The 24,715-nt window shown below is 36.5% G+C and overlaps 1 protein-coding gene across 1 annotated transcript; it reads right to left on the minus strand.

Moving 5' to 3' along the window:
* Positions 1-8,405: 8,405 nt before the first annotated feature.
* Positions 8,406-19,074, minus strand: LOC139720279 (aqualysin-1-like). The gene is made up of 8 exons (XM_071631638.1): positions 18,964-19,074; positions 17,796-17,933; positions 16,912-17,053; positions 15,975-16,081; positions 15,315-15,456; positions 13,447-13,631; positions 8,940-9,111; positions 8,406-8,555 (listed from the first exon to the last, which is right to left on the minus strand). Exons 1-8 carry the CDS (start codon positions 19,072-19,074, stop codon positions 8,422-8,424), a joined length of 1,131 nt encoding a protein of 376 aa, XP_071487739.1. The 3' UTR covers positions 8,406-8,421.
* Positions 19,075-24,715: the final 5,641 nt, after the last annotated feature.

Below are 24,715 nucleotides of genomic sequence, written 5' to 3' on the forward strand. Positions count from 1 at the left end.
TTAGGTTATCATAGCAATGGCATCGTTCTCTGGTGTTTCAGCTTCATCTCCACTTTGAAGAGCATCTTTAACAGCGGCTACAACTCTTTGATAAGAAGCTGTCTGGATGCTCAACTAGTCAGTACTAGTCGCCACGTTCCATATAAGGTCATATCAATCGGAGCACCACTATTGTCTTTAGGTTCAGCTCCCGATAAACATTTACTTACCATTCGGTGAAATTCACATGCCACTCAAAGTGGTGTGGGAAGGTCCTGCCACGTGATGTAGCCTGGCTTACGCGATCATGATTAAAGTTCGATCACCTTTATTGGTATTAAGGATCTTTTGAATGTTTATTTCGTGCAGTGTGAGATATTAATTTTTCTTGTATGAAGAGACAACTCCAGGTACGGATGATTTTCTTTTTGTCTTAAAAAGTAAAAGATTTTGCTTTTTATGCAGTCATCGTTCTAACAGTGAACGCGGTAAAGCAATCACCCTCACATCCAACTGGACCCCATGATGCATGTCCGCGGACCTGCAGATAGTTAATCTGAATATCAGCAATACTCAGCTTTCTTCTCAGATGAAAATTCTAACAATAATAACAATAATAAAAGGCACGAAACACAACTTATGCATGTAATGTGTCCAATCGAAGTCGAAAGAGGGCGCTTCTGTTGTGTTGGTATAGTACGTAGGTCCCTATATGGATGCGCATTCATTTTGTAAGTATATAGTTCAGGTGACACTGCCGGACACTGCAATTTGTGCATTGGTTATTCATAATGATGTCCTATAGTCCTCTCAGCCATGCACACCTCAGGGCCGGCGGAGCGTTTTCAAAAGTGTGGGGGCCCACTTCCGGGTTTCTTGAGCTAACAAGCAAAAAAAAAAAAAAAAATTAAATAAAAAAATATAAAAAAAGATCCTCAGCTCATCATCTCTCCCCTTCCATTTCCCGTTTTCTTCAGCTGACAAGCAAAAAAAAAAAAAAAAAAAAAAAAAAAGAGGTATTCAGCGGAAAAAGATAACCTTACGCGTTACGTATATCCGGGTTAAAAAAGTGTGGGTGCCCAAAGTGATGACACCTTATATATTCCTTTGTGTGTGTGGTGCACAAAAAGTGTGGGGGCCCGAGCCAACACGGCCCCACGGTTCCGCCGGCCATGCACCTAAATTTGTGTCTTGTCTTCATTCTACAAACTCGTCTAAATCCTATTTCGCCTTCCAATTTACGATCAGTTCTCTTTCCGTTTCACTTTCCTTATCTTCCCTTATGAGTGTAATAACCTACACTCATAGCAATGGCACCGTTCTCATGGTGTTTCAGTTTCATCTTCTCTTTGAAGAACATCTTTAACAGAGGCTACAAAACTTTGAAAAGAAGCTGCCTGCTTGCAAAAAAAAAAAAAACCAAAAAAAAAAACGTTATATCACCTTTAGTTCAACAAAACTAGAGTCGCCATGTTTCATGAGGTTCATATCAATCGGAGCACCACTATCGTCTCCGTTCAGCTACTGACAGCGACCGATAAGCATTTACTTACCATTTGGTGACATTCACACGCCACTCAATCGGAGTGGTAAGGTCCTGCCACGTGATGTAGATTCACTTACACGCTCATGATTAAAGTTCTATCACCTTTTTTTTGTTTTTTTGGTATTAAGGAGCCTTTGAATTTTCACTTTGTGTGGTAACTCAAGACAATTTTTTTTTTCTTGTATAAAAAGACAACTCTAGGTACGGATGAATTTTTGTTATAAAAAGTAAAAGATTTCGCTTTTCATGCATTCAGAGGAAAATAGAAGTGTAACCCAGTCAGCCAGCAATTAGTAATCATCCTCTTGTGACAACCAACTGGACCCAATGCATGTCCGTGGACCTGCAATTAGTGCATCTGAATATAAGTTGCAATACTCTGCTTTCTACTCAGATGATAAACCTAAGAAGCAATACAAACAAGACACACGAAACACAACTCACGCAATGTAATATGTCCAATCGAAGTCGAAAGAGGGCGCTTCTATTAATGTATTTGTGTATTATAATAGCCTATCATAAGTATGGATGCATTCATTTTGTAAGTGTTTGAAGAGCTTGCTTCCAAAAGGCGATAAATCCATCATTTTTCAATGAATTCAGCGCCTTTTGGAAGAAAGCTCTCCGCTGCCTTTGAGCGTGTTTATACAGGAGCCTCTCGCATCGGCGCGCATGAGCCGGTATTTTACCTCCCTCATGAGCGCTTATTTCTCGTGTTTATACAGAAGTCAAAATACCGGCTCATGCGAGCCGATGCGAGCCGATGCGAGCGGACCTCCGCTGAACCGGACCTCTCGAATTTTGGGGTCAATCATAGGTCACGTTCGCAGTGCAGTTTATTGCATGATGGGAAAAAATGAAAAAAAAAAATCAAGATGGCACCGGCAAAGTCATCAGGACCACCAAGCTTGAAGGTCATTCTTGTAACGTTCCTCTTGACAACCACCCGGCCAAATGATCAAGTGAAATCCAGTTTTTCAGTAAGAAGGAGAAGACGTGGTTCGATCATGACAGATATCAAAATACGCGCTTTCCGGTTACCTCTCGAATTTCGGTCGTCTGTATAAACACACAGCAAAATACGCGAGGCTCCTCTCGCATCGGCCACCTCAAAAGGTGGCGGACGGAACCTCTCGCATGAGCCTGCATTTGGCGGCGTATGCCGGCATACGCCGTGTTTATACAGAGCAAAATTCGAGAGGTCCTCTTGCATGAGCCGGCATGAGCCGACATGAGCCGGCATGAGCGCGTATTTTGCTTCTCTGTATAAACACGCTCTATGACTTGTTGGGTGTGTGATTCGTGAGTATCGGGACTCGTGACGTGCACCCACTAACTTGTTCTTTCTTCTGTAAGGGCCCGGGACCCACTCAGGGGAATGACATGGCCAACACTGTGGACTTTTTGTTATCCTTTCTTGGTGAAGAGAAGAAAGCTCAATCGAATTGAACAGATCATCATCATCATCACCATCATCATTATTATCATCATCGTAGTTGTCGTCGTCGTCATCAATGTTACCGCTTAATTAGATTACCATAACAATGACATCATTCTCTATTGTTATCTGTTCAGTCTCCTGTTTGTATGGCAATTTGCCAGCAACGGCAAAATATTGATAAGAAGCTGCTGCTTACAAAATGGATATGCAATGTATGGCACCTTGTCACTCAACGAATTGATAGCGATTTCATCATCTCTGTGAATCGCACGCGATCCCTGGGAGTTATCGCGATCTCATTCAGTGTCTTCAGTGTCGATTATGCGAGCTCCCTTGTGATCACAAGAAGACTTCCCTGGGAAGTGCCTTTTGACCCATTTCCGCGCATGCGCGAACGGTCGAGGAATATGCAAATTGTGTGTTATTTCGCATGCCGCAGTTTGCACATTTCCAAAGAAGTGTGGTATACGTTACATTGTGGTTGTTCATCCAGACATTTGTAACGCTTGCTTTATTTTGGTGTTGTTGTTGATTGTTTGATGTCACAATCAGCTCCTGAAAGCTTTTTGTTCGTTTGTTTCTTTATTTTATTGTTTGCTTCATCAATGGTTTGAACTGCAGGTCAATCATATATATTTAGTCGTCCTGCCAGACAGGTCCAGCTTAAACGCCTCTTCCTCCCACAACTTCTCCTGTCTGGGCCTGTTGTGATATACCCTAATGGTAATCACCGCATTGTAATAGTAAAACATGTCGAACCCGGGTCTTTGGCATGGAACGCCAACGTCTTAACCGCTCCGCCACGGAGACGTCAGCGGTTCAAGCAGACCCAAGCTTCATTGTAATGTTGATTGTTATCGGTTGCTAAACAGTGAAGCTTTGTGCTTATTTTTGGCAATCGTTCTGTATGCAAATTATTAAGATGTTACTAATGTAATTATATTGATGTATTGTATAATTGATGAAAATGATGATAATTGTTGAAAGCACACTACCCTTATTTTGTATTTGTTTAATGAAATTGCAGAAAGTTGATGCATTTGCCAAAAACAAAAAGGCATACAGAGAATAAATCAAATCAAAACCAAGCTCGAATACCCGACGGACCAACATTTTGTTGGTCTCAGCCGGGAATCGAACCAGGGTCTTTGGCAGGGAACGCCAACGCCCTAACCGCTCTTCCATTATACATAAATTCTTGAGTGGTCCACAATCTTACACGCACTGCTTTTAGTGGACCTCTCAGTTCTCTTTTTCTTTTCTTCTCAAAATATAACTTTTGTGTTTCCCGTATGTATATACACAATTTATTTCTATAAGGATGTTGTATATCGTTTATCCTTGGATTTATCATTGCTCAAGGTCAAGGACACGGGACTTAAATCATAATAATAGTAAATTGATATTTATTATCATGATAACTCAAATAGAATTATGTCTTCTCTGAAGCTGAACTGATCTGGATTAAGGGTCATGGGGTAAAAGGTCATGGAACTCATTACATATAAAAACATTAAAAAAATGCCAAGCGATGGAGGCATCCTTTCTTCTGTGTGAATAATGTCTTTTTTATAATAATGTAATGCATATCATATTGTAATGTATTGTGTGTATTTCTAAGCATATTGCATATATCATATATATATTTTTTTCTATCTCTTTTTTATTCATTTTACGTGTATTTCAATGTTTGTACATTTTAATGATTGTACATTTTAATGATTGTATTTTTTTTTTGTAATATATAGTCGGACCCCTGTGAAAAAAAAAAAACAGCTCTTAGCTGACCAGGGCTATCCGTCCCATGAGTGGAGAATAAATAAATAGAAAATAAAAAAAAAAAATCACACTCTGTACTGTATAAATGCTTATGATGGATTGTCTAATTTACCTTGTGTCATGTTTTGTTGGAAAAAGAAAAATGAGAATGAAATAAATGAATGAATGAATAGAATATAAATAGAATAAAGAATACTTGACTTACAACAAAAACAAAAACAAAAAATACAACGGTACCCCCGCAATGTTAGCCTTAAGTATAGTGAATTAATCCAAATATAATTTCTGGGTATGAAACTAAAACTAATTGCCAACATCTTATAGAAAACCCCATTCGATTTACGTCAATGGTCAAAGAGAAATGAGGAATTTTGTAGAGGATGTCACTAATCTCTCCCCTCCAAGTTTTGTCTATTACTCACACACAAGATCATTGAAGTGTTTAACTTGGAAGAATCAGACTCATGACATGCTTTACAAGAATCCACATTTTTCTATGACTGCTTAAAAGGACTGTACAGTACTGGTTGAGGCGGGAATTCATGTTTTGAACATTCCGAAGTGATATATTGAGCTCCCTGACATCTCATAGAGTGGTTTCTGAATATCTCACAAAAGGTTAAAAGCAAAATCCCCAACTCAACCAGAACTGTACACACCCTTTAACATGTTTAATCGGGTGGGGTTTTCTGCAAAATAGACCTAAGATGCTATATTTTAAGACCCTGAAGTAGCATTTAGACAGTTTAATCATATTTGTTATTATAAATGCACATATCTGATTGCATTTTTTTCGCAACATACGGTATATCCCCAAACGAAAACTTATATTGTATATATATATATATATATATATATATATATGAAGAGTTTGTTCGCAAAAACCGATAAGTCCATTTTTTAAGATTTTGAAGTACGGTCTCTGTCAGGAAGTACAAAATAATACCTTTTAAATGATATATTGGTCACTACATATAAAGGTATATTTTTGAAGTTATGTTTAAAAAAGTAGATTTTTGAAGTTATGTTCAAAAGAAGCAAAAATGTTCTTATTATTCTCTTTATTTTTCTTGACATTAAATCGAAAATATCTCCATTTGACAAATATGGACTTATCGGTTTTTGCAAACAAACTCTTCCATATATATATATATATATATACATAGAAGTAAAATCAAATTGTGAGGATTCAAAAGCTACGTCTACAACCTCTTCATTTTTCTCATATATATTATATATATATATATGATTATATGCGTATAAGATAGCTTTATATAACAAATAAAATCTCAAGCACGTGATGAGAATTTGTTAAAGCAGGATATAGATAACATGGCAGCAACTTTATTGATTAATGAAGAAAATTGTATGTATACCTTTATTATGATAATGGTGTCAAAGCTACGCACCGATTTCTCCTTCCTTTCTCATATCGCACCATACGTATAAACACATAGATATATATGAATTATATATATATATATATAAAATAGCATACATACTTATGATACAGGCCGGCAGTGCACGACAAAAGTTATAGTGCACGTAAAATATAACGATTGCAGACGATAACCCACTATCGATTTGATATCGGTTTTTTGCTCCCTCATTTTAATCATCGAGTACTTGAATCCCGCACCTTATCAACGCGATTGCGCCGCAACCGCGATATGCTTTGCTCGATATTATCATTATTCTCAATTCTCGCAGGCTGGCTATGCCAGCAACTTATCTGTGTGGGACTAGACTTTCAGCGGTAGATTTAAATATGGAAGCTGAAATGAACAGTAGGTTCGCTACTTTTAGAGAGACTGATCTATATAAACAGTATCTTAGACAATAAGGACACAAAGGATGCCATCAAATACGCCCTACGAATTTTGGACTCCTACTGTTCTGAAAAAGGAATCAATCCGACGGATATTACTGAGCAAGTCAACCCAAGATTTGTGCCGCTTTCTCCGTACATTCTACGCGGAAATGCGCCGTGGAAATGGGCAGCGTGTGGTGTGTACAGTATACGCTAAGCGCTCTTTGATCACGCTACGCTATGAACTTTACTGCGACATTCACAACACACTCTCGGAATCCGCATGTGCAGCAATGGGGCCTGGCACGAGCCTTGTGTTTAAATCCAAGCTAATCCAGTAGATCCCTAATCCTACAAAACATCATCTAGTCCTGGTCCTGGACCCACAGTGCAGTAAGTGGGGCGTCTAACGTGTTACTGTTAGTGTTACTGTTAGATCCATGGTAGACCTATTGTAGGGTCAAGTGTTAACTAGCTCTGTCGCTCGTATATAAAGTGACGTACAGTACAGTGTACGTAGATCTAGTATAAAAACGTTAGGCCAGGGCCCCTAGCCCTAGGGCCCTAGACCTAACCTATCGTAGGGCCTAGAAAACGTTAGATATAACCACGTAGACCCTAGACTCTATAGTTGAATTTGGATCTTCAGGATTTTGTCTACACAGGTTCAAAGAAACTGGTATTATTGCTTGTGTAGACACGTGTAACTGTTAGAAATGATCTAGGAGTCTCTACAGGACCTTGGCTTATCTTGCCTGGGTATGTATGCTATTTTATATATCACATAGTGCATGACATCTTATTGCACTATAACAAGTACCAAGCACCTCCAAATTCTGAATTTGCCCTCAGGCAATTATATTCAATTCGGCCTGCGGCCTCATTGAATATAACTGGCCTTCGGGGCAAATTCAGAATTTGTCGGTGCTTATATTGTTATAGTGCATTCAGCCTCATGCACTATATATATAATATATATATATATATATATATATACATATATATATATATATATATATATATATATATATATATTATAGGTGCGTGTGTATGTCTGATTGCTTTATTGTTGAGACTATTCTTGTATTACCCATGAACTACATATAAACCCAACTTATTTCTAAAGAGAAGAGCTCAAATCCTTTAAAACAATGGGTATGTGAATACCATAAAACAAATTTTCATCAGTGGCGGCCAAATAATATATTGAATATATTTTATTCGTAGTCCTGGGTGTATTCTAAACAATCGTATTAACAATGCTAAGACGTAGGTAGCATGTTCATCAACAAACACAAGGCGAGTGTGATGGAAAATTAGGATGTTTCAACTTTATACATTTACTGCACCTATATTAAATGTTAAAAGGATAGTTGCGTTCTAATGACTTTAATTGGTGGAAATTCTTAACGTAATATCCTCGTTAGTTTTACCCTTTAGATGAAACTGTGCTTTCTACTACTGTTGACTATACATGTTTATCTTTAATTGAAATTCATTTTTGTTTTATGACGTCTTGATATGCGAAATGCAGTGTGGTAACTACCCAACGAATCGTATTACCCGAGTCATGAACATGATGTGCAGTTATTTCAGATCAGTGAGAAATTTGATTTAAATATCTATTGTCGGGATGAAAATCATTGGGGATACATGTGGTAGGTCTATCCATCTTGACACGTTTGTATCAAGGCACTCACCCTCCGAGGGTAATTACCCCCCCCCCCCCTTTCCAGCTAAAAGATTAGAGTAAAGATTAGGGGTAGACTTAAGTTTAAGTTCAGGATTTAGGATAAGGGTTAGAGTCAGGGAAGGGTCTGCGGTAATTGCCCAGGGGGTAAATACCCTAGACCCCACAGTATACGTTCAAGTACAATAGGCCAGCTTGTTTGGGCTTCGGAGCTTGCAATCATCGACAACTCCTTCAGTGGCCATCTCAACGACCAAGTAGTACACATCCTCAGAGCTGTAGCCCATTGACAGCAAAGCAGCAGCAATACCTACGAGAAAACAGAAAGACAATCATCTTTTGAAAAGCTCATCCAACACAGCAAGTCAGTCGGTATTACATGAGCACGATCAAATCAATGAGAGCAAAAACATAGTCTTCAATTCATTAATATAAGTAAAAAAAAAAACAGAAACAGGTCAAGGCTTTACAAATTTAAATCAATGATTGATATCAAAAAGTGACAATAGGACGGCCACGCAAAAGATAAATCACACTACTGCATACCATGTCATGAAATAAATTGAGAAATTTCTTAATGAACGTGTTACTCTTATTTGAAATTCAGTAAACAAGTATAAATGTTAGAAACGTTATTTGCGTTTTTGTTTCTTCAATATAATGGTAAGGATTATTGTCAGAAACAGTCACATACCGGAGACATGTGGACAGGCCATGCTCGTTCCGCTTTTCTCAGTGACACCGTTATTGCTACTGTATGAAAGGCTCCAAATGTTAGAGCCGGGAGCGAATAAATCGACGCAGCTACCGTAGTTGGAGAAATACGAGCGAGTGTCAGTATAATCAGTGGATCCAACTGTGATGGCCTGTAAAGAACGGAAACAAACCACTGCCCTTTAGAAACTCGGAAAAATTTTCATTTTACAGATAGATAGTTGAAACAAGGAAAAACGTCGACGTTGCTTATAAATCTGCATCATCCGAAGAATAAAGCAAAACAGTAATTTCACTGCAGCACTCATGCACTTAACTATAATGCCTCCAACTTCTCATTTGATCAATATTTTTTTAACACATTGCACAATTTTTCAATCTCCTATGATCTTCGGTTATGATTTATTGTTGACATAGGATTGGGCTTCAATACAATAACACCATCTACATTATACTATAGTATATATATCCTATCTATCATACCATTATTACGCATAATATTATGCCATTGCATTACATTTCGACATTGGTTAAATGGTAACCTTCGTATGTGTATGGGTGTGTTTGTGTGTGTGTGTGTGTGCGTGTGTGTGTTCGAAATTCAGTGCGTTTATCGTGGATTATAGTTTGCATTTCTTCATTTCCTTTTTGTAATAATCATTTTCCTTTATTTCCTGTATTGATAAATAATTTTGTATTGTTGATATTACTGGTGTAGTTATATGCCTGGCTAACAAAAAATGACAGCTTCAGGTGAGGTTCAGCAGCCTTATCAGGGACTCTGAGGGACTTATTTATACGTTAAAATAAATACAAAATAATAATAATGATGATAAAAAAATATGTGCTTTATTTAGGAGGATGGGAGCGGAAGCTGAAGTGCGGGTAAGAGCAAAATGAGAAGATAAATATCATGGTGGCAATTCTATATAAGATTGTTGAAAAATAATTGAAATATGTTGCAAAGTTTTTTTTTTATTAGTACTCCTATTGCATACGTATGTAATGATAGTTAAACCATTTTGTTTTGGAATCGTCAATGCTGTTTAAAGTCATGTTTATTCAAAGCTAACATTTGGAAGTTTTCTGAACGTGCTTATGTGGAAGATTTTCTAGGTATATAAAACGTTTCAAATGTACATTAAACCAATCAAAAACCTTTCGGATTTTTAAAGAATTGCAGAAAACCTTTTGGACGTTATAAACGTCAGTAAAACCTTTTAAGAATATAGAAAACGTTTTGTGGACATTCTGCAGACGACCAGAAAACCTTTGAAAACCGTCTAGAACAACAGTGTAGAACGTTCAAAAAAAGTTTTAAGAACGTCTAAAAAGTCTCATTACCAGTTCCAGAACGTTCAGATACCTTCCATATCCGTCTACAACGCCCAGAGAACCTTTTAAGAACGTCTGTTATTTTTTATTAGGTATTAAAAAAAAGGGGTATAGTTGTGAGATTATACACGCACAATCTGGGATTAATGTACCCTAATCCTAATGCTATCCTCATCTGTACCTAATTTCCTACCACCTATACCTATACTACATATTATTCCCAATTGCTGAATCTATATCACATTCTTTAATTTACCAGCAAAATGTTGTAATGCATGAAGATATTACTGAGATTAAGTCAAATACACCTTAATTAGGCCTTTTAACATTATTAAGATACGTCTTCATAACACAATTTGATATTGTGAATAACTGAACAATAACGTATAGGATACAATTTTTAACGCTGAAAGTTTGAACCCAGCATACACCTTTAGATTTCAATGTCTTTCATCTATATCATCTAGTTTTCAAATCTTATATTTTCTCAATTGAATATTCATAAGTATGCATGAATATTCATGTGAAGAAACATTATTGACGAACACGTGTAAGGTGACCAAGTAAAAACGTTTTTTGAATGTTAATTAAAGAGGAGGTCGACGTAGCAGACATACCAAAAACGTTTTGTAACGTCCATTGACGTTATTAAAACGTTTTCCAAAAACCTGTGCTTTGCGGTAATTGCTAATTCCCAACTTTGACGTTGTACGTCCATTCTTTCCGAAGACGTACGGGAAAAAGGAAACCTTCTGAAAACGTTATGTGTTTGCTGGGTTTCTAACTTGTTTATCCATTCTTTTATGCACGGAATTTATGAAAAAAAGAGCCTGATTTGAATGCGAGATTTTTAATGCATGTTAAAAAGATATATAAAACAAACATTCAAACGAACAAGCTAACTAATGCCATTAGCCTCAACCTCACACATACAAAGAACGCGGAGATGATGACATTACAACACAACTCCTCTATTACTCTCTACACAGGACATCTTGCAGGAATAGGGTTTGTTTTAGCTACAACTATAACCTTTTCTTTTTCATTAATGCCATCGTTTTTAAGTGATATTTGAAGACTACAGTACTTATACATTAGAAATTGAATGTACTTTTTGTCATAAAAATGTAGTAAACTTAAGCGCAAAACTTCTTGGGTATATAGTAGCACCATCTTTCCATTGTCTTGTTGGGGCCTGATCTCATTGTTTCGATTATGTAAGATTAGACTACATTGTGTTTTCATGTAAAGTTTTGAAAACACTTAATCATTATAATTCTTTACCTGTATATTAGACCATGACGCAAATCTCTCGTTTGAAGAGGCTACACCCCAGTAAATAATGCCAGTGCATATCTTGGCAATCAATGACTTAAAGTCAAAGATATAAAACACCTGTTTCTTGACCCTGGCCTAATCTAAGCATCAGTCATCGCCACAGCGCCACAGGAGGGGGGGGGGGGGGGGGCACCGCGAGAGGAGGAGATTGTTTTGGTTTTGGCATGGGCCATGTAGCTCCATGGTGCGTGTGTGTGTGTACGTGTGTGTGTGTGAGTGTAGACATTCAGCGTATGCAGACAGAGCATGCCTGTACTGTAGTGACCGGAACTATTGTCATTCCATTTTGCTCTCCCCTTCTCCCTCCCCCATCTCTCCCCCCTCTCCCTCCCTCTCTCCCCCTCGCTCTCCCTCCCTCTCTCTCTCTCTCTCTCTCTCTCTCTCCCCCTCTCTCTCTTTCTCAATGATCCAGTCAGCAGGCTGATTGTAACCAGGGAGGTAGTCTCACCTCCCCGTTGTAACTCACTGCCAAAGACATTGTCAGCACCGGCAAACTGGCAATGCTCTCCTTCTTATTCCTGTATTTTCGTTATTTACGGGTCAATTTTTTTCGTTCGAAATGTAAAATGGATGACCATAGAATTTCTCAATAGAATATAAAATTGAAAACTTTAGAAAGGATAGAGAAAATTGAGTTCACTTTGAATGGTCTGCCACAGGCAGATATCCTTATCATGCTCTTACGTAATACGACAGCTGCTTTCTCAATGATCCAGTCAGCAGGCTGATACCAGGGAGGTAGTCTCACCTCCCCGTTGTAACTCACTGCCAAATAGCACATTGTCAGCACCGGCAAACTGGCAATGCTCTCCTTCTTATTCCTGTATTTTCGTTATTTACGGGTCAATTTTTTTCGTTCGAAATGTAAAATGGATGACCATAGAATTTCTCAATAGAATATAAAATTGAAAACTTTAGAAAGGATAGAGAAAATTGAGTTCACTTTGAATGGTCTGCCACAGGCAGATATCCTTATCATGCTCTTACGTAATACGACAGCTGCTTTCTCAATGATCCAGTCAGCAGGCTGATTGTAACCAGGGAGTAGTCTCACCTCCCCGTTGTAACTCACTGCCAAATAGCACCGGCAAACTGGCAATGCTCTCCTTCTTATTCCTGTATTTTCGTTATTTACGGGTCAATTTTTTTCGTTCGAAATGTAAAATGAATGACCATAGAATTTCTCAATAGAATATAAAATTGAAAACTTTAAAAAGGATAGAGAAAATTGAGTTCACTTTGAATGGTCTGCCACAGGCAGATATCCTTATCATGCTCTTACGTAATACGACAGCTGCTGGAGTCATCAAACCCTGGCTTGGCCTCCAGGTTTGTCACGCCTGAGCAGAAAGCTTATTTGCAATGGACAAGTACTTCGACTCCCAACTCCCAAACGACAAATATACGCACCCCACTTTGGGTATTCCCCAGTTGGGGACTCGCCTCAAACGAGGGATTGACGGCATGCAGTCATTGGTGTTACCTGATAAAATAGCAATAGTGTTAAGGGTGGTTATCGCGATATGGCAAATTCATGAAGTAAGATTGGAAAAGGGAAGATGGTTTGCAGGTGTTTGCCATTTAGTTTCTTTTTTTGTTTTGTTTTTGTGAAAAAAAAATACGGGAGGCATAAGTTTTTATAATTGCTCTGCCGTGACTAAGGTTTCATCATTAATGTTTCTCTGGAGGAAATCACGAAGAAATACTAGTATACGGACTGAATGTTTGATTACAATGTAAACCTTTTAGATATACGAAGTATCGATAATTTTTCTTGCAAAGAAAATACTCTTGAGACTAAAAAGTTTTTATACATCTGGTGCAGACGCCGGTGACGTGTCGCATGCATCCTCGTCACTGTTCCCAGCAGCTACCACAACCACAATTTCAGCTTTCCTGGCATTTTTCACGGCTTCGTTCTCCGAATTTGAATAGCTTCCGCCGAGGGACATGGACGCTACGCACGGCTTGTGACCATACCATATGACCCATTCCAAGGCTGTTCAATCGGTAGAAAACATATCGCAATTACGAAAAACGATGAAAGTCACAAAATCTCACAAGGGGCACTGCTAAGATCAAATAAAAACATTATTGTTGGTTGGTGACAGCAAAAAGTCAACAACAATCATACTGTATATAGAAAAGCAAACATTTTGGCAAAATTGGACCCGATAACATTTTCGCGACATTAAATATTCGCGAATTTGCCACAGGCATTCAATGGACAAAGTACACAAGAGCTTGAGTCCCTACGGAATTCGCGAAAATTGCATATGTTTGATATTTCCTTGTATTTTGCATAATCCTTTCATTGTCTTACCAACTAACATCAGTTCACGCAGCTTCATTGACTCTCCCAAGTATAGCCAGACCTGCATCAGCTTGATTTGAAGGTTTCAAGAAAGACCTCCCATAAACATAGGTACTTTATATATTAGTATATGTGCAATGATTTACATGCCGTTTAATATGTAAGGCGCATTAGCTATTATGGCTATAATCACTAAAAAAGATACAGTTCCAGAATGTGTAGCACACTGCTAAGAATAGTTCTGTAGTTTTCTCATTCTTTTTCAATTCAATCATTTGATATTGTGCATCACCAAAACAACAGAATGTCCCACGGTCTGATTTAACTTGAGAATTGCAGATAATCATAAGCAACTGATTAAACTAGTCAATCTTGAGTTGTTGTGTTTTTTGTAGTATTTCCTGAAATGAGCAGTTATTCTTCTACATCATTCTAAAGTTTACGATCATAAAACGAATTTTAAAAAAAGTGTTTTGAGGGGTGTTTTTACATCACATGGTTGTAGAATTTTTGTCTTCGAGGTCCCTTTTCATTTCTTAAAAATATTTACACACTCTTCACCTTCAAATCTCTTTATTTTTGAGAGAATAATGCACATACCATGAAAGTTGGGATTAATCACAGATTCATGGTGAGTTTCAAAATTCATTTTATTTTTTCAACAATACATAATATTTAAAGGGATAGTACAGTATTGGTGGCGACGAGAATTTGGCTTTTAACTTTTTGCGAGATACCAAGAAAACACTTATGATAATAGTACAGAGCATACCATTTTAAGAGGAATTCAAAGTTTATTTGAGGAAAATCAGGCTTGGAATGACTGAAACATCCAAAAACAAAGTAAAACAAAGTGATCTTAATAAAGTGTGGGTCCCACACTTTATTAGAATGGCTCTTTTTTGGATATCTCAGCCATTTCAAAACCAATTTTCATCAAATAAACGTTGAATTCCTCATAGAATTACATGCTCTTTCATGTTTCATAAGAGGTTTCTCACTATCTCACCCAAAAATGTTAGAAACTTGAAATTAGGTCTCAACCAAAACTATACGATCTCTTTCACGTCCTACCAGATCATGTTGAACGTCATCTTAATCTTATAATCATTCCTTTTTTTTTTGTTTCTACACCATTCTACATTCTATTTTTTTTTGTCCCATCCATTGCAAAGCTATAGCAATCCTTAGTGAGGTATAGACCCTATGCTTTTGAAAAAACAACTCTTACTGTTTTTTTTTTCTTCAAATATTTAGGTAGGATAGGAGAGTTAATTTGAATTGATTTCAGGATCTTCCTTAACTAAAAATCTGGCGACTTTTTGTCGGCTCTCTAATCTAGTGATTAGATCTAATTTTCATTCTTACAGGCAATGATGTCGCTCTTGTAACCATTGCCATTGCAATCCAGGGTCCTTATCCCACGAACTTGTGCCTCGTTAGCGACACCGTAGGTGGTACTGGCAGCAGTGCCAGCACAGTGAGTCCCGTGACCGTCACAGTCAATTCCCTGCACAAGGTGGTTCAGGAAGACAACAATAATTGACTTTTGGGTATCAAATTAATTCAAATACAAAGCCTTTACGTCAGGCGCTACACATACTGCATCTTATAATCTTATTTATAGAAATTCCAGAGAAAATGTCCTTCACTCTTTCAAGAGTGAAGATATTAATTTTTGTTTTTCAAAGAGAGAAGTATATAAGAAGTCAAACATTGCAATCCACGCCCAAGAACAAAGGAATGACATATATTTTGGTTGTAAGTTATCGCTTGCCTTGGTAGTGCAAAGAAGATGCAGGTTTAACTATGATCCGTTTTGAGTGTCGATTATTGTTTGTTTCTTTGTTTGTTTTTGTTAACATATAACTGTGTCTGGCAAACCTCCCTTAGTCACATCTAAAATGATCCTTAACCATCAATCAAAACAAGTCGATCAGTAAATTTCACTGCTACTTCTGACATAAACCGGCCATTATTCGACACAGATTCTTTATCAAAATGGAAGCATTTTCAAAATTGTCTTACATTTCCATCGATCATATCAGCTGAGGCCCATGCACGGCCACCAAAGTCATTGTGGTATGGGTTGATACCAGTGTCGATGACGTAGATATATTTACCATATCCATATGCTGATAAAGATATAATAAGTGATAAAGAATTTTAAATCGCTTACCTAATAGCTAGGTGCACTGAAAAAAACCATATATTAGATAAGAAACACCGAGCTGATGTTGAATTCACGGTGCTGATTATTGGTGTTAGATTTATACCTCCTTGTTTCACTTAAACATTCTTTTTGATTTTTAATTTTAAACAAGACGATTTAGGTCATTCCGATAAAGAACTTAATTTTGGGTGTAAAAAAGGTACAAACACATTTACTCCACAATAACAAAAGTTAGCGTGGTATTCTGTTGGCACTGGACGGGTGGTTATACCGGTGACATTAACACCAGCAATATCAAATCAACACGATGCGGTTTCACTGTTGAATTGACACCAGCGCAGTGTCAAAAATATAACCAGCTAATTGTCAAATTAACACTATAAAGTGTCAGGTGGATACTTTTCAACATCATCAAAACGCACTTTCTACACATGTTGGTGTTGTCCTCTATTGACATTTGATCGATGTGAGATTTAACACCCACGGTGTTAAAACTTATGCCGATGTTTTTGAAGTGTAGATATTTCAGAATTGAAATGCAATAATTATCTTATTCGCCAATCAGTCAAAAACGAACAATATCGTTATCTCCACCTGTATGCATTAAACTGTTAATTTTTTCCGACAACTTAAAACGTGTTCTGTGGAATTATGACATGTCATGGAATTATCAAGATTTTGGCGTGAACCATTGTTGTTAGTCATTAGGAAAGTTAGATAAATGAACTAATATGACGAGAAAAAAAAATAGAATTGAAATGCTGTAAAACATGAAGATTAAGCAGTACGTACCGTTAAGTTTCATAATGCCATCTCTCGGCAATGTTCTTTCATCTATGCGGTCAATTCCCCAGGAGCCAGGTGATCTGTTTGAGGACTCGGCATGGATAACTTCGTCTTCTTCAATATATCGAACTCCTGGTAGAGATCGGAGCTATATATATATATATAAAAACCAAACAAATCATAGTAAGATGAGGCAAAACCACCTTCAAGGACTTTAGTGGTGATTTTACAAAATGTGACCGAGAAGTTACTTCAGTATCATGTGAGAATGGAAAACAAAATGAATATTTGCGATCAATGATCATAACGCCGTGACATATCTCTTGGTCAAGGAATTCTTAGATTTTTTTAGTATAGGTGTCATAATTGTTTAAAGGGGAAATCCATTCTAAATATAAATTAGTCCGATAGGAAAAAGTAAAATCTTATGAGTTCAATGATAAAAATATGACTCAAATCAGACGAAATATATGGAACATTTTGATTTTTTTTGTGCTTATTTCAAACTAATATAGCGTGACCTTCAACTCGTAATATATATTGTACTCTTCCTTGTCACTTTCACGTTTATATTTGAAAAGGATTTCTTCTCTAAAGGTGCAAATTATTTTTATTAGAAATTGAATGGAATGCTGAAATTGGGGTTAAATAAATCAGAGTTGTCTTTTTTGTTTCACTGTTTAAATCTGTAATGATAATTTTCAAACAACAGCTAACAGCTAGTAACCTTAAAGGCAACGAGTTGATTGCAGTTATGTATATAAGTTATTAGAATAAAAACAACAACAACAACAGATAATTACCAAAGTATAAAGACATAAGTGTGTATAGCTTCGTGAGCAAAACACATCTAAAATACACGCAATGTGGCATTTCCCTTCTATACTTACAAGATTAAGAGCTACACCGGCAACGTCTGCTTGTATAACGAATCCATTTAGCGCCTTTAAGAACTTTCTCTTGATCATGGTCTCCACTGAAACTTCGCTGTTGAAACGACTGATGAAGGAGTCTAGATCGACGTCGTCCTGCATATTCAAAGGAAAGCAGATTCCGTGTCTTCTCGTGATTCACATTCATAAACTTTTTAATCTAACACTCTCAAATATTCGAGAAGGCAATTCATTCACTTATTCACAGTAAAATCACAAAGTAACAACGATACAATACAACTATGATGATAATAGGCCCTATATAACCGAAGGTAAACGGATGGATTGCTGTGCTCGAAGCTCAGCCGGCATGGTCGTGCTGGTCTTCCGAGGAGTCCAAGTTCAACTGAATAATCACATTAATCAAAACTCCATACACTGAAATTAATTGAACACACACTTACTTACACTTGATAGAATCATACAAACAAAATATTGATATATCAGTACATCAACTAAAACGACATTACAAAAAAAAAAATGAAAATGTTACCCCTCCCATCCCAACTGCCAACAATAAATACCCTCCCCACCCACAGCCCTCCCCATATAACATAATCATTAACACATTACATGGATACCTGATCACATATCCTAACATCCAGTATAAAACAATTATTTATCGCTTTCTTAAAGGGATTGTACAGTTATGGTTGAGACCTAATTTCAGGTTTCTAACATTTTGGGTGATATAATGAGAAACCTCTTATAAAATGTGAAAGAGCATATAATTCTATGAGGAATTCAACGTTTATTTGATGAAAACTGGTTTTGAAATGGCTGAGATACAAAAAGAACGATTCTAATAAAGTGTGGGACCCACACTCTATTAGGATCGCTTTGTTTTACTTTGTTTTTTGATGTCTCAGTCATTCCAAACCCGATTTTCATCAAATAAACTTTAAATTCCTCTTGAAATGGTATGTTCTGTACTATATCACAAGTGTTTTCTTGGTATCTCGCAAAAAGTTAAAAACCCAATTCTCATCTCCACCAAAACTCTACTATCCCTTTAAAGGAATATGTAGAAACATAACAATAATAATAATAATAATAATAATAATAATAATAATGATAATAATGATAACAATACTAATCATGATGTTAAAATGTGTTTCAAAGTCACCTCCAACACCACGATGTAGCGACCTTGGATGCGATTCTTGGCCGGAATGTGGTACGGAGCCAATGCGCTGGCAGCGGCCACGGTCAAGGCGAGTAGAAATAAGCACCTCATCTTTGACGATCTATACAGATTGTGTCAACGGGAATGGAAAATATTACTAGAGCAAAGTACGGGTTTGTAGTCTTCACTTTGTTACTCTGCTTCACTGTCTGGATATCTACGCAATACGTAAACATTATTGCAATTGCGTTGTATTTTTTGAAGAAAATAAATGAAGCTTTCATATTGATTTTCTTTGATTACACGAGTAGCAAACAAAATCGTTGCAAAGCCGTTCAATCCATTGTGACTCCAAATCTTCATTCAGATAAAAGTAGCTCATAAACGTTTTGTTTTTTGTTCTTTTTTTTTTTGTTGTTGCTGAGATTATGTTATGATCACACAATGGTAGGCCTACTCTTCAGCTGAATTGAAATTATACTAAATCAATTCGGCCACTCTAGGGAATACGGTATAAGGGCGACTGATACTGACTAATAACTGAAAAGACTGAAACATACACTTTCAGTTCATTTTTATGAACACACTTAGATAAGTAACCAATAGGCCTGTGTCTGATTCAATCGATGAATAACTGAACAGCGTGTCCGCCTTTTTGAAATGACAATTCGATTTAAGTTAAAATTAAGAAAATTTTGACAAAATGCTTAATGTCTCGGAGAGTGTAGATACTATAGATAAGATGAAGAGAATGCATTATTTGTATATCTGTCAAAATGAATAAAATAAACTGATATGATAAATGAAATTCAGGTTCGACAACTTTTACTAGATCACAAAAGCGGGAAAAAAAAACATGATGACAAGATATACTATCATTACCTGTTGGGCGACACTGAAACGAGCAACGAATAGTGACGAGCTGGCAGCAAGACACTTGATGTTCAGTCTGTTTGTGTCCTCAGCTTCATTTATAATTCAGAGTCAACGTGCACGAAACAAATGAGAAACTCCACACCTGCTCGACCTAAAACAAACATTTATGAAGCCGGACAAGAAAAAAAAAAGTGACTACGTTGCATCTTTTGCGATGTACCAGAGTGATAAGTAAATTGGCAAGTCTTGCTTCCCGCCATCTTTTTTCAGATTGATACCATTAAAGGGATTCATACAGTTTTGGTTCAGACCTAATTTCAGGTTTCTATTTCATTTTTTTTAAGTGAAATAATGAGAAACGTCTTATGAAATACGAAAGAGCATGTAATTCTATGAGGAATTCAACGTTTAATTGATGAAAATTGGTTTTGAAATGGCTGTGATATCCAAAAAAGAGCGATTCTAATAAAATGTGGGACCCACACTTCATTACAATCGCTTTGTTTTACTTTGTTTTTGGATGTTCCAGTCATTCCAAACCCGATTTCCATCAAATAAACTTTGAATTTCTCTTAAAATGGTATGCTCTGTACTATATCAGAAGTGTTTTCTTGGTATCTCGCAAAAAGCTAAAAGCCCAATTCTCATCTCCACCAATACTGTACTGTCCCTTTAAATTTACTCCAACATTTATTCCGAATAAAGCCCTAATGAGTACCTTTGCGACAAAGAATGTGCACAACTCTAGAAGGTAAAGGGGCAAAAAAGAACTACTGTAAGAAAAGGACCATTCTACTATAGAAATGTCAGACACTTCGGATCTTATGAAAATTTTATCGTTCATATTAAATTCTTTCAAGAAAGTGTTGTATTAATAGCACAGTATGAGAATGTAGATTATTTTGTTGAAAAAACAATTATGATGAGGTTCGCAGAGAAAAGGAAGGAGGGAAGCAGTGTATTACAGGAAAGTAAGGAAAGTGAAGAGAAATGAGAGGAAGAAGATGAACAGACACGACCAACACAAGCTTATAATAGTAATAATGATAATAATAGTGATAATAATAATAATAATTATAATTCATTATAATTGTAATGAGGTTGATGCAATGTTTCTAAGCGCACAGGGAAAGTACGAAAGGAAAAATGAAAAATGAGAGATGACAGATATACATGTATCAAAACCACAAGTAAGAATAACATGACATAAATCAACGATGTGTACTGGTCATTAAACACAAACAGTAATTGAATTACACTCAGAACATTAACTTGGGGAAGCAATCAATATGGGAAAAGATGGTTTTTAAGAAGTGTCTTAAATGATTCTACTGATGGGGCTTGTGGTATATGAATGGGTAGATTTTTCCAAAGCTTAGGTGCAATAACCGCGAAAGAGCGTTCTTCGTAGCGTGTCTTAGTGCGATGGGTAGTAGCATGGGAGCGCAGACGTCTAGATGCAGAAGAATGCGATACAGAGGCATGCAGATGTAAATGAGTTATGAAAAGATAAACTAAATTGATCTAAATAGATCCTCGTCATTTCACCAACTAATTAGGTTATCCAAACACTGTCTCCCTCTTCTATCACCTTAGATCTATCTCCTGTTTGAATAATATTTTGCTAGCGCTGAAAACACGTTGATAAGAAATTGTCCTCTTGCACATTCTATCAACAAAAGCTAGACGCCGTGTCATCTCAAACGGGGCAGCATGATCCTGCCGTGTACACGTAACTATACCGATAAGCCTTTGTTCGTCATTCGGTGAAATTCACACGACTACGAAATGGTGTATAAAGATCCTACCATCACGACTATACTATACGAGCATATGATTATAAAGTATGATCATCTTCCATTTACCTTTTTTTTTCTATTAAGTCCCCTTGTGCTGTGAGCGACGTGCCATTTTGAGAAGAAGGAAATTTTCAGAAAATGATAACTTTTAAGGAAAAACAAACAAACATGCTAAATGTATGGAATAATCCTGTCCGACGGACATGGAGAGACGTTTTAAGTGGTTTGAGTATGTATTACTGATTCAGAAGTCAGTCTACTCAAGCGTAATCCCATGCAGTGGAGTCCGGCTACTACAATATACCAGTAATTTGTCCCATTATAAGAGTATTGGCATATCACAGCAGCTATTGATGTGCAATATTTCTTTTTTTCTTCATTACATCTTCATGAATTACGAAAAAAAAATCAACGTCCTTTTGACTTTCTCTTCAGTTCCTTACAGTTTCCCAGTCAAGTATAAGGTAATGCATATTTGTTTTCAAAGTCATGCATACATGGAAACGAACAACACTTTGATAAAGCATGTAGGCTGTTGTATTTCCGTGGAGTCTTTAACAGAGAATCTAATTGAATCGATATGAATACATTTCTCGTATTTCACAGTAAAAGTAATAATAATACTTATTACTAGACAAACACGTCAGAGAAGGAATCACATTATAATTCAAAGATTGAAACGTATTGCTGTAGAAATAAATACAATGATATCAGAAAAAATCGACAATACAAAACTATCTCTAAGTAAATGACAGAACCAAGACAAATATGGCACAAAAGCAAAAACTAATTAACTGTTAGTGCCCAGGAAAGAGAGATTATTTATTGTTTTAATACAAATGATTGTCGTTAGGTCTAGAGATAAGGAGTAGTAGTTTCTTAATAGTTATGGTTTGGTGATGTGCTTCAAGTCTGATTTTGAAATGTTCTTCATATTATGGCTTTGGACATTGGGTGAGAAATTTGTTTTATATATCTTTATACTTCTCTCCATGGATGAGTCTTAGTTGTCGTGTTTTCAGCCGGCTCGTATGAAAAGAAACGCGCCATCTACCGACGGACAGACAAAGAATGCATTTCTTGCGGCTATGAATAAGCCGACGGTATAGTAGTATAGGGGAGAGTTAGAACGTCAGTTTTACATTATTTTTTCTTTAATGTATCAGGCACACATGGGCCGAAGCTGAAATCGGTGTCTGTATGTAATGTTATGTGTTGTTGTAGCTCGAGCTCACTACTTATTCGAAGAGTCTTAATGTGGAGGTTATGTTCATTTATTTGCAAGAATGGCTTACTCACAGAAAGGAGTGATAAGAGCTGAATGTACAGACATGTCGTCAAACGCTTTAGAATGAAACAACAACAAAAAAGAGATTGACGGGGATGTATGGTGTAAGCATAGCATGATGCTGAACGAAATATCTTAAATGTGAAAAATTTGTAGATGTGATATTATTATTTGAAATGATCATGCCGTATAGTTGTCAATATGTGGAACCCCGGCCTTGGGGCGTCTGGGGCATCCACTTGGTTCCGCATTTAAAGGACAAGTTCACCTTCATAAACATAAGGATTGAGAGAATGTAGCAATATTAGTAGAACACATCATTGAAAGTTTGAGAAAAATCGGACAATCCGTTCAAAAGTTATGAATTTTTGAAGTTTTTGTGCAGTAACCGCTGGATGAGAAGACTACTGCAGTGTGTGAAAAACTTAGATGTCACATGCGTACAACAATATAAGGACAATATAAAGAGAATTTCACAAAATTTCATCTTATGAAAAAAGTACACATTCCCCCGACTCGTTACCGACAAATGTTATGGGTAATATTATTCCCCCTGCCTTTAGAAAGAGGCAAGTCAAATGCTCTTTTATTATGCGAAAAAAGTGAAAATATGTTGAATTTTCTTTATATTTTCTTTATACTGTTGTACGCATGACTCACAAGCTGTAGTAGTCTCCTCATCCAGCGGTTCCAAAACAAAAATTTTAAAAATTCATAACTTTTGCATCGATTGTCCAATTTTCCTCAAACTTTCACTGATGTGTTCTACTAATATTGTTGCATTCTCTCAATCGTTATGTTTATGAGGGTGAACTTGTCCTTTAAACAAAATAATGGACAGGTGTGATGCTGCTACCTATGTACTTGCATACATGTTTCTACTCTCCCGTGGGCCTCTTGGGGGAGAATCAACGCTCTGCATAATTATTTGTTGAAACTGTTTGTCAAACAATGTACATTATACTGCTTGTTCAACATTAATTTTTTTTTGTACTGATTATGCTGATTTGTTTAATTTTTGTTATCAGTTGATCTTTTTCGCTTCGTTTTTTAGTCGTTAAAATTTCGCTGTGATGTCTTAGCCCTTTTGTTTCGATAAAATCAATTAGATTCTTGCATACAAGTTCGTAACATAGAATGCAACACAATTCCTCGCCATATTCAATAACTCTGACTGCCCGTCAAAGGATTTTACCAGCGGGCAGCAGAATAACAGACACCCGACAACTGCTGCAGATTATTAGAATAGCGCCGTCTGTTGACGTGCACTGTTAGAAAAAAATCAACAAGGTTGTTTAAAATTTTAAACAACCACAAGTTAACCGGTGAATCGCTCAACTGTTGTTTAAAAATTAAACAACACGTAGTTGTTTAAACTTTTAACCCTTTGTTGTTTAAAAATTCTAAACAACTGTTGTTTAAAAGAAATTTAAACAACTGGGTTGTTTAAAAAAGTTGTTTAAAAATTTAAACAACTGTTGTTTAAAAGTCATTTTATACAACTGGGTTGTTTAAAAAAAGTTGTTTAAAAGTCTAAACAACTGTTGTTTAAATGTAATTTTATACAACTGAGTTGTTTAAAAAAAGTTGTTTAAAACTCTAAACAACTGTTGTTTAAAAGTCATTTTATACAACCGGGTTGTTTAAAAGTCATTTTATACAACTGGGTTGTTTAAAGCAAATATTAAATATTCATGTTTAGAATTTAAACACTTCTTAATCCCATATTACTGTACAACTCACTTGTATATAAGCACAATAACACAAATGTTTATTTTTTGGCCGATTA

This window comes from Diadema antillarum, unplaced genomic scaffold (assembly GCF_040938485.1).
Source record: "Diadema antillarum isolate AM-2024a unplaced genomic scaffold, OU_Dant_1.0 scf00000125, whole genome shotgun sequence".
Taxonomy (NCBI): Eukaryota; Metazoa; Echinodermata; class Echinoidea; order Diadematoida; family Diadematidae; genus Diadema; species Diadema antillarum.